Source organism: Mesocricetus auratus, unplaced genomic scaffold (genome assembly GCF_017639785.1).
Source record: "Mesocricetus auratus isolate SY011 unplaced genomic scaffold, BCM_Maur_2.0 Super-Scaffold_2245, whole genome shotgun sequence".
Lineage (NCBI taxonomy): Eukaryota > Metazoa > Chordata > Mammalia > Rodentia > Cricetidae > Mesocricetus > Mesocricetus auratus.
Window position 1 is genome coordinate 21,638,743 of NW_024429180.1, and position 11,806 is coordinate 21,650,548.

Consider the following 11,806-nt stretch of genomic DNA (forward strand, 5'->3'; position numbering starts at 1 on the left):
CTGTGAAAAGTAACAATGGTGGCTGCTTGCTTAGGGTTTTGAGGTCTCCTTTCGGTTTCAATAGGCTGGTAGAGTTTCTTCGTATCCCAGACTCCTCTCCCCTGCAAATGCAGAAGGGGATCCATATTCTTTCAAAACAACTTCTGCTTAAACCAGGCTGTCGGAGAAAATGGAAAGTGGAACTAACCCAGTCCACTAAGCATGACAGGTGGCTGTCTTACCAGACCTGGTTGGGATGAGACTGTTAGGATCCATTATCTCTTCCACGAGGGTTTTAGAATGTTGCTAGAATCCTGCAGTGTGGGGACAGCTCCCCTTCCCTTAGTAGCCTTGTCACAGACAAGGCGACGGAGGAAGAGGAGGAACTACCCGGCGTCAAAGGAGCAGAGGGGATGGTATACAGCTGAGTCAATGCTGGACCAGTACAAGAACAAGGCTGGCCATCCTGGGCTGCTGTCCCTGCGGTGACAGCTAGCTTGTGAGCATGTAGATGTCACACCTAAGACTCACAAACTATAAGTAGAATGGCAGTAAGTCAGACAGTGTAGAAACAAGGCTAGCGGTGCTCATCGATTTCCCCACTGCTACTTACCTTGAGATTGCTTCCCCTCAGAACTGTCCGCAAACACAAGTGTAGTTTGCCTTTACACTAACAGGAACCTAGAAGAAAAGGGTGCCTATTAACACAATTGAACATCGATTCTAATTTATTGTTCTCAATACATGTCCAAGGAAACTTCCAAAGACATGTTTATCTGATAAGTCATTTAATTAAGCAAAGATTTGATCTATTAATTAAGCTGTCTGTGGTAGTATAGCTGCCCGTGGGACTTGAAAATAGCGTTCGAGTAACAGCTCCGTATTATATGCCACAGAATGCAATGGTCTTTTCATCCAGCCTTTAATTAGATGGATGAAAGATCTGACTTCAGTACTTGCTGTTTGCTCTCTGCCAGCTCAGCTAGTCATCAGAATTCTATTATTTATTATTTAGCCAGCCATCTACACAGGCTCGCATTGCTGATGGTGTGTGTGTGTGTGTGTGTGTGTGTGTGTGTGTGTGTGCGTGAAAGCCAACTTTTATAGACCTGTTTATAGTTCTGTTTCTTCCTGTAGGTGGATGAAATCATGTTGACTCTCAAGCAAGCTTTCAGCACGGCTGCTGCACTGCAGAGTGCCAAGACACAGATCAAGCTGTGTGAGGCCTGCCCCATGCACTCTTTGCATAAGCTCTGTGAGAGGATCGAAGGTATCATAGAATGTGGCCTTGGCATGAGAGGAGTTTGCTTTGGCATTTTGACATGCTGAAGTCCCCACTGTCGTTGAATAGTTCTTTGTTTCACCCCAAAGGCATTTCTCTTGCCCAGTCAAACTCACTGTGCTATCAGTTGTTCTATGTGCCTGACTTTCTCTCTCTCTCTCTCCCTTTTCCCCCGAAGGCAAATTCAAGCTAAGGGCTTGTATTTCCCACAGTTCTTAAGACCAGTTATGTATGTACAGGGTGGGAATGGAGCAAACATTTGCTGAATGATCGAAGAGAGACAAACTAACCTCTAACTATTCAACTCTTCCTTTTCTTCCCCCTCACTTGGTGATGTATTCCTTTGTAACTGTAGCGAAACCTGCTTGGCTTTTCAGGGTCTTTGGAAAGGTTGAGATAATGGAGGTAGTATCAGGAGGCAAACTTTTTTTTTAAATTTATGCTGAGATGCGATATGGACCAGGCAGGATGTGCTGGGGATGCAGAAATGTTTGCCACATACTGTTCTTCCACACACTTCAGTTTGGAGGAGAAGGCAGGCATGTGAGCAGAGGAACATGACTCAGGATGATGGATGTTGTGATGGTGGAAACAGGCGAACTCCACAGTAAGGCTGACCGACTTACTGCAGATTCTCTTAGTAATTTCTGTCCTATAGGCTCCAAATAAGTGTGTGCCAAACTGTAGATTATTTTGAATATCCACACATCTATACAGTCTAAAGCTATTTTAATGCAACATTCAGATTTTAAAGTTTCTAGGGGTGATTTTATAGAATGTTTGGCGGTGGTGGCAGCGCACACCTTTAATCCCAGCACTAGGGAGGCAAAGGCAGGTGGATCTCTGTGAGTTCGAGGCCAGGCTGGACCAATAGCCTCAAAAACAATACAGAGAAACCATGTTTCATAACCCCCCCAAAAAACCAAAAAAAACCAACCAAGAAACATTTACAAAATGAAACGTGTGTGTGTATGTGTGTATTTCTGTGTATGTCGGTATGTGTGTAGTTGTGTGTGCATATGTGTGTGTGTGTATAGTCCTGTGTATGTCTATATGTGTGTAGTTGTGTGTGCATATATGTGTGTGTGGCTGGTGAAGGGAGCATTATAAACCCATGTGGGAGGTGGTAGTGTTAGATTAGTTAACTGTACAGAGGGAGAGTCTTTCCATTTGTCTATTTACAGGAAATTCCAATGGATCAGAGAAAGTCCTCAGTGTAAACAAGCCAAATAATAAAAATATTATAAGAGAAAAGTGTTTTTATTTCTGAAAGAGGGGAAACTGTATTCAGACACCAAACCCCACCCCCCAAAAATCAAAACAAAACAAAAGACATTAAAAGCAATCACTAACAACTTGGACCTACTCATTCCAAGGGCTTATTATTTAACAGTAACCAGTTACTTGGGAGTAATGGTATGCAGATTGGTACCCAAACTTGCCAAACTCTACAAATAAGAAAAAAGATGAACTACCGGGGAAGTTTTGATTTCCATTTTCCAAACACTTCTCAGCTAGCTCACATACCTTGATGGTAACCAACAGCTCTTGAATTACACTTGAGACCCTCTCAACAAGAAGGAATCCATGACTGCTCCTGGAAACCTAGCTGTCTTATCAGTGCTCTGTTGCTCTGAAGAGACACCATAACCTAGGCAACTCTTACAAGAGAAGGCATTTAACTGAGGGGTTGCTTACAGTGTCAGAGATCTAGTCCATTATCATTATGGTGGGGAGCATAGTGGCATGCAGGCAGGTGTTGAAGGAGAGATACATCCTGATTGGCAGGCAGAGGGAGATGCTGGGCCTGCTGTTTTTTTGGGTTTTTTTCTTGGAACAGGGTTTCTATGTAGTCCTGGCTGTCCTGGAACTCACCATGTAAACAGGAATGGTCTCTGACTCACAGAGATCCTCCCGCCTCTGTCTCCTGAGTTCTAGGATTAAAATCATATACCATCATACCCAGCTACATCCTGAGATTTAACTGGTAAATGAAACACAAATTTACTGACTAGCAGAGATAGCATATTTGTCAAAAGACAAGTTGAAGAACCTTTGATCTTTTGGCTTTACAGAATGTTTGTAGAGTGTTTTGAATTTCATCCCCATGGTTTATGTCTTCTGTACACAGCACAGTGATCAGAGGAGGAGTGAGCATCAGTATTAACTGGAATTCAAGTGCTACCATACACTGATTGTCACCAGCTTCCCTCCCTTCCCTCCCCTCCTCTCCCCTCCCCTCCCCTTCCCTTCCCTCCTCTCACTTTCCTCCCTTTCCTTTCCTTTCCTTTCCTTTCCTTTCCTTTCCTTTCCTTTCCTTCCCTTCCTTTCCTTCCCTTCCTTCCTTCCCTTCCCTTCCTTCCCTTTCCCTTCCCCTTCCCTTCCCTTCCTTCCCTTCCCTTCCTTCCTTCTTCCCTTTCCTTCCCTTCCTCTCCTTTCCCTTCCCTCTTCCCTTCCTTCCCTTCCTCTCCTTCCCTTCCCTTCCTCCCCTTCCCTTCCCTCCCTTCCCTTCCCTTTCCTTCCTCTCCCTTCCCTTCCCCTTCCCCTCCCTTCCCTCCCCTTCCCTCCCTTCCCTTTTCCTCCCTTTCCTTCCCCTTCCCTTCCCTTCCCCTTCCCTTCCCTTTCCTTCCCTCCCTTCCTTTCCCCTTCCCCTTCCCTTCCCCTTCCCTTCCCTTTCCCTTTCCTTTTCCCTTCCCTTCCCTTCCCTTCCCTTTCCCCTTCCCTTCTCTTCCCTTTTCCTTTTGTAAAAATCCAGGATCCAGTTCTGGCTCCGCAGTATATACAGTTGATGCTCTGCTTTGGTGTCCCTCCAGCCCTCATGCGGCCTTTCATGATTTTCTCCTTTAGTCACCCAGGGATGTGAATTAATATCATAATACATCATATGAGCCCCCCCCCAATCTGAGAGACTTTTTTTAAAATATGAGAGCCTGTTAAGAAGCCCTGGCAAGCCCATGAGAAGCCGCGGTTATGAGTGTTTTTCTGCTGTGGAAATAGATCCGGCGTTCTCTGTGTGACTCTCTACAGAGGCTGGGTATGCTTCGGGGAGCAAGGTGGAGCTGAGAAGTGACTGTCCTTGTCCCTGTTTACAGACTGAATTATGACAGCTGCAGTTGTAGCCAGGCCTGTGTTAGCCAGCTGTGCACGAATCCTGAAAGTCATGAACCATATTCTACTTTTTTTGGCGGGGGGGGGGGCGGGGGAACAAAGGTCTTCTTTGCCATGCTATCTGCAGAGATCCCGGTAGTTTTCAAAAAGTAACTAAGATGTAGAGACTGGGGAGATGGCTACGTGGTCCAATTGCTTTCCCTGCAAGCACTGGGACCTATGTTTGGCTCCCCACCCCCCTTGTAAATGGTAGGCACGGTGGCATAAGCCTGGAACCCACTGCTAGGATGGAAGGGCGCAGAGATAAACCCATTGTAGGATGGAAGGGCGCAGAGACAAACGTGTCCTGGGGGCCAGGTGGCAAGGCAGTGGAGCTGAAGCTGCCATGGCTTTTCACAATAAGGTGGGAGGAAGACAGAAAAGACATCTAAGAACGAGCTCAGCTCCCACGGAGCGTGTACAGGCTCACCACCTTCACACTCAGTATACACACAGCTAACATGGGAACAGATCTCTTTGCTTTACTGAGCTGTCACTCTGCACTCTTCTTGGAAATTCAGTTATAAAGCTCGACAGTACGCGTATATATTGACAGTGTTTGAATTTAAACTGTTACACCAAATTAAGTCACGAGAAAGTATTTTTAGTTGACTACTTTGTCTTCTTCATGGTAAACAAAAATAAGAGGTGCATGGAAAACTAAAATTATGGTTTAATGTTGTATAATACATTTACTACAGCCTGAAAATGATAGTACCATTTTTAGTTTTTAAATTATATTATTTATGTATTTGTTATGTGTGGATCCTCAAGTGCCATAGCACACATGTGGACGTCCGATGACAACTTGGAGGAGTGGCTTCTGCCATGTGGTTTCTGGGGTTCGAAGTAGCAGCGAGCACCTTTACCCTCTGGTCCATTTTGTTCAATACCAAATTATTTAAAAACATTGCTAGTCCGTCTAAAAGTTTATTCCTTACTATATGTATCTAGATATCTTTTTAATAATCAAAATATAGTGGCAATACTTAAAATGATACCTAAGCATACAGCATTGTGTTAGATTGGGCAGTCACTTGATCATTGTAACTGTGAATCTAACTTTTTTTAAAATTAAAAATAGAAACATCCTTATGGAAAAATTTCTCCAGAGACTTAATATGAATTATGTGTAAGAGTGTAGGATGTTTGCTGGAATTGATGGTTTGGAACATCTGGAAAGGTGCCCTGCATAGCCCTGCACATCTGGAAAGGTGCCCTGCACAGCCCTGCACATCTGGAAAGGTGGGCTGTGCAGCAGTGAGGGTGCTGGAGCGAGGAGAGCTTGAGGCTATCCTGGGCTGCAAAATGAGACTGTCTCAACAACAACCAAAAAGTTGGAAAGATTTATGAATATCACAATACAGAGAAGTAAAACATTTCATGGAATAATTACCCTAAAATGAAGTTTTATTCTTTTGGAATGGGAGTCCCTGAAGGGGCATTATCCCTGTTTCAGAAGTTCTGTATTCCAGTGTCATTCTTGTTAGTTTATATTTTTGATCTGAAGCTAGACGCTTAGCAGTTTGGGTTCAGGCTAGCCCTGGACTTTCTCTTTCACTTTCTGACTAACCCAGGCTCTGGCTGCCATGCTCATTCCCATGGGAGTTCTCGTGGTGCTCAGTCTGTGAGTTTAGTGAATGGAAGCTGGAGGTGCTGGGCAGCATTTGGGATTCTTCATAGATGTTCTCTGTCTTGGCCCACTGCGGGGTCTGTTGGTTTCGCTAGGATGGTTTGCCATCAGGTCTCATGCTCCAGGGTCCTCTTCTTGAGAAGACAGAAGTTAGGAGCGAGCTCAGGGAGCGTGAAGTGTGACGTCCGAGGCACACTCAGGCCTCTGCGGCCAGCCTCCACCTCAGGCTTCCCCCACCTTTTCTTCCAGGTCTCTACCCACCGCGAGCCAAGCTGGTGATCCAGCGACACCTCTCTTCACTGACCGATAATGAGCAAGCTGACATCTTTGAACGCGTTCAGGTAACACCCTTCACCGTTCCCGTAGATAATATATAAGGGACGACATTGGGTCCTGTCACTGAATTCTCATTTCCACCCCATTGCCTCTAAGGGATCCGTCCCCAGGGTTAGCAGGATGGAAAAGCTAGATTTTCATTCCTCCTCTGGACATGTAAGTCTAACTGAGTCTACGGCAGGAGGAGAGAAGTGCCTCTGCCCTACTGTGCCCTTGTTTCCTCTGCCCAACAGAAAATGAAGCCCATCAGTGACCAGGAAGAGAACGAACTTGTGATTCTCCACCTGCGGCAGCTCTGTGAAGCCAAGCAGAAGACCCATGTTCACATCGGGGAAGGGCCATCGGTGAGAGCCCACTTCCTCCTGGCTGACATCTGCCTGCGTATTCATTTGTGCTTGTAGTTCAAATATCACCAAGACACGGAAGAAACTGCTCTCCTTCATGCTCTCTCTTTTTTAGGGTGAAAGCCTATCACACTTTAGAGATTTCAGCCTTTATGAAGTTTATGGGAGACTTCAGCAGACACTGGCACGTTGGGTTAAAATCATTATAGTTTCAAAATGTAAAATAATTTGGTATTTGGGTAGGATAAAAGACATTCATGTTTGCTCATGATGTACAATATACCTACTTTTAAATGACATTAATCTATGTCTTTTCATATTCCTATGCCTGTCTTATCTGAATGGTAACAGGGACAACCTACTTTAAAAATTCCATTAATCTACTTTTTTTGTTTATAGTCCTATGCCTGTTTTATCTGAATGGTGAAACAGGCAGCTGTCTTCTGCGTGCATGCCTGTTTCCATTGTAAACTGAAGAACGGCATGCCTGTTCCGCTAGCTTTGAACTTACTCTCAGCGGCACAGTGATAAAAACAGACAACAAAAAACTACCACTGCAACAGCATTAAAGAAGCCTCTTATATGTGCAGTTTTTTTTTTAAAGAAAATCACGTGTAGCTCTTAAGGATGCATATAAATCCTGGTTTTGTATTTCACCACACTTTTTGCACCAGCACATTCTTTTGATGTTGAGACACTTGAGATGTAGCTCAGGCTCCCCCCCGCCCCATGTGGGCTCATCCTGCTTCAGCCTCTCCAGTGGTGGAATTGGAGGCTCGTATCACTGTGTCTGACTTTGCAGCCGATGCCACTGCTTCTGACTCTCATACATTTGGTTCACTCTGAGTGTTCACGAGTGCATAGGTCAGAGGAGATCACGCACGCGTCAGTTCTCTCTCTCCACAGACCTCCCAGGCATCTAACTGGGGTGGTCAGGCGTGCAGCCGAGCCACCCCACCCTCCCCTCCAAAGTCACTGGGGATGATCAGGAGTGGTCCTTCGGAGCCTCCTGCATGGGCCTGAAGCCAGCAGCGTTCAGAGATGACTGCTCTTCTGGTTTCCGGTTTCCCTGACCTTTGCATGCTTTTAAACATGCCTGGGAGATAAATTCCCCTCAGACGCCACAGATGCCTCTCTTCTTAGCATTTACATCCACATTTCCCACTTTTATCTAGTGCGTGAGGGCCCACTCAGGGTTTCCCCCCAGCTTCACCTTCCCATGTCAGCAGAGGACTGTAACTGGATAAAATCTACAAAGTACCTAACAGTGGGCACCTCACTGGTTCAGGTTTTTGGTGAAGCTTTGCATATCTGAAAAATACATGGCCACATAGAAATAAAAATGGAGACTTTTTAAAAAAGATTTATTATTTTGTGTGTATGATTGCTTTGCCTGCATGTATTTTTGTCTGCCTCTCCCCCCGCTCTCTGTCTCTCTTTGTGTGTGTGTGCATGCATACATGCATGGGGGTTGGAAAGGGCCCTGGATCCCCTAGAACTGGAGCTATAGAAGGTTGTGAGCTGCCACGTGTGTGCTGGAAACTGAACCGGGGTCCTCTGCGAAAGCAGCCAGTGCTCTTCACCACTGAGCCACTCTCCAGCCTTGGAAATGCAGTTTAGCAGAAGCCTCATCGGCCTGCAGCTTGGCTTGCAGAGTGGTCTGCTCTTTGGAACTTATTGTCCCTGTAATCGGAACACATAACAGACACCTCAGAAAGGCATGGTTGTAGCCAACTGAAAAACAGTTGAAAAATTGTCATTCTAAGCTTCACTTTCAGTAAATGGACTGGGAATTTGTGAGTGACATGGAAAGGCATGGAGAGAAGGTTTAGTTGTGTTAGTTGTGTCCTTTTTATTGCTTACAGTAGTAAACTCCTTTCCTTATCATTTTTGTGTTCACAGTGTGGAACATAAATTAAGATTGCTTGTGTTTTTTTAACGGCCTACTCCTAAGCCTTCACTTAAAGTATCATTTAACCTCTAGTGTGTCTGCACTGTAACTTTGCTGCTTTTCCTCTTCTAGATTATTTCAAATAGTACAATCCCAGAAAATTCGACAAGTGGTGGGCGGTTCAAGCTTGACATTCTGAAAAACAAAGCGAAGAGATCCTTAACTTCCTCCTTGGAAAATATCTTCTCTAGGGTAAGATTGAGCTGGGCTATTTTAGGTAAACACGTCTGTTTTCTGCTTCATTTATGATCATCTCACTGAAGGTTTCCCAGTGGTGATGGTGAGGAACGTGTTAAGATAACTTTAATTTCATCAACACTGCAATAAGATAATCCTGCAATCCTTGCACTTGAGAGGCGGAGTCAAAATTGAAGTTGGTGGTCAGCCTGGGCTACATACTGCACTGTGTCTTAAAAATATCATAAATGAGTTTCCTTCTAAAGTTCTACATTTGTTCTCTGGCCTCTGATATCTGAAGTCAAGCCATGGAGATTTCTAAGTAGAGGCAAGTATGTATAGAAGGGGTGGGGGCAAATCCGAATGTGTAGTTCTATAAGAACTTTCAATATTTCTCTATATCATAATGTGTTTTTCAAATGTCTGCTGATGTGGGATGTCCCTCTGTATGCTGTGAGTATGTTTTATTACTGTTGATTATTAAAGAAGCAGATTTGTCCAATAGCCAGGCAGAATATAGCTGGGGGGAAATCCAGAGATACAGAGAGAAGGAAGGCAGAGTCAGGGTGCTGTCATGTAGCTGTCGGAGGAGTAACATGCCGGAGCATTATTGGTCAGCCATGACCACGTGGTGATACACAGATTAGTGGAAATGGGTTAATTTAATTGTGAGAATTAGTTAGTAATATGCCTGAGCCATTGGCCAAACAATTATAATTAGTATTAAGTCTCCCAGTGGTTATTTGGGAACTGGCAAGTGGGAGAGAAGCTTCCAGCTATGGTTTGCCTTTATTTTACCCATTATTAGAGGCTGATATTGTAACAAGAAGCCTTTTCTTTGTGAGAAACCTTCCCGCCCGCCTGGTTCTAGATCCGCATCAGTCCCAAATAAACACACAGGAGGCTATATTAATTATGAAGCTGTTGGCCTTGCTTGTTTCTTACTGGCTAGCTCTGATTTAAGTAATTACCCCATAATTGTTAATCTAAGTATGTCTCTTACCGGAGAATAGTTCCGGGCTTCCTACCCCATGGTGTTACATGTTGACTCTCTTGTGTTTCTCCTTCCCAGAGTTCTCCTGGACTCCTAGTCCCTCCTATCTAGATTCCCTATAGGCCAGACAGTGCTTTATTGACAAATGCACAGGACTTCCCCAACATCTCCTCTTTTCTGTTTAAACAAAAATAAAGGTCTTAACTTTAACATAGTCAAATAATATATAACAGAACAGTTATCAAGTAAGAATACAGTTACAATATTTTGTCTATCAACATTCAGCTAGATTTAAAGAAAATATCATCCATCCCATCCTTGTGAGTCCAAAGTTCTATGTAGCTTATCTTTTATCATAACTAAGGAAAACTATAATTATAACTATCTGTCTTCAACTCCATCAAAGACTACAGAAGGATAATATATAATCACTAGGATTGACAAAGACATCTTGCTACCTGGACAGTCACCCAAAGTTCCTCTGTAACGTTGGGGCATCCATCTTCAGCCCATAGGCCACAATGTGTCTGGAACACTTCTCAGCAAAGCAGGAAATTTCAAACTGTCCATCTGCATTGGGAATCTGTCAGTCATTTCTCTGTGTCCTACAGAAAGTCTCATAGACTCTTCATGAAGCAGGAACCCTGTAAGACTGAGTTTAGCAGTCACTTTTCTGTGGGTCCTGCATGTACAGATTATACAACAACGGTCAAGCAGTACAGGCAAGAGCAGTTTCTTGCCCAAATGGCTAATCTTGCCATGTTGAAAGCAAACTCCATAACAAGTTTCTTCGATGCCCATCTTCCTCTCAGACGTAATTGGTGCTGCCAAGAGCAGACATTTCTCATTGTCAAGAAAAACCCTAAACTATTTTAAATGCCATTTTCTGAAGGTCTTTGAGAGGTTTGAAGACTGTTTATCTATCTCAAATATATTTCTGTATATCTAGAAAACCTAACTTACCTAACTATAAATTCTATTATAAGTAACTATCTATAGTCTGTATTCAATTATGCATTATGTTTTAAAAGATCAGTATAAGCACAATACTTAATCAAGAGGAGAAATATACATATCACCAAATTGACCTTGAATTTGTATCAATGAATGAAAAACAATACCCATACCATAATTCCCTTTTTTACCATTAAAAAGATTGGCTGTGATCACTAGCCAATTATAAACAATCCCATTTAAATGAAAACAAAGGTTTATAAACAAGAGGGGAATTAGGACGTTGCTCATTCCAAACTGCTTGATGCTGGAAGGGGGGCGCTGTTCATACCATGGGGATCATGATCTAGATTCCCTATAGGCCAGACAGTGCTTTACTGACAAATGCACAGAACTTCCCCAACATGATATAAAGTGTAAAAAACAGTATGAAGTAATGGAAAATTTTGTATCCAATTTAGCAAATTTATCTGTCTCATTTAAGTATTAGCAAAATGCTTTCTCTGCACTTCGTTTCCCTCTTTCTGAATCATGAGGTCTTAGGACTGAGCTGCCATGTTCAGGATGTGAGTGTTACCTGCATGGCGCAAGAGCCAACCTACAGAAGGCGGCTGCCAGGAGAGGAGGGTACCTGGTCTGGGGGCCTGAATGGTGAAGGAGGGTATTGTATCGAGCCTTCTTCCCACCAGCCTGGTCCCAAGGCTCCGGTCCCTATGCCCTTCTCAGCTCCAAAGAAGCACACGGATGCCATAATAATTATAAAGCTATTGGCTGATGGCTTGAGCTTTTTATTAGATAGCTCTGTCTTAATTATTGACCCATTTCCATCAATCTATGTATTTCCTCGTGGTCTTGACTTACTGGGGAATGCTGGACCTGCAAGTCCTTTGCTTGCTACATGATGAGTACTCATCATCTCTGCAGAGAAGAGAGCAATTTCCTGTTTGTCTCTGCCTATATCCTGATTCTGCCCAACTACGTCACTTCCTGTCCGGTCAATCAGCCAATC

The 11,806-nt window shown here is 43.8% G+C and overlaps 1 protein-coding gene across 6 annotated transcripts in view; it reads left to right on the forward strand.

The window, feature by feature from the left end:
* Tbc1d4 (TBC1 domain family member 4) overlaps positions 1–11,806 on the forward strand; it is a 167,511-nt gene that overhangs the window by 113,230 nt on the left and 42,475 nt on the right. For all 6 annotated transcript variants that reach the window (XM_040752029.1, XM_040752068.1, XM_040752106.1 and 3 more), the window contains exons 5-8: positions 1,117–1,249; positions 6,291–6,382; positions 6,611–6,721; positions 8,745–8,864. In XM_040752029.1, coding sequence (XP_040607963.1) covers positions 1,117–1,249; positions 6,291–6,382; positions 6,611–6,721; positions 8,745–8,864 — 456 coding nt within the window. The remainder of the gene's footprint in view (positions 1–1,116; positions 1,250–6,290; positions 6,383–6,610; positions 6,722–8,744; positions 8,865–11,806) is intronic.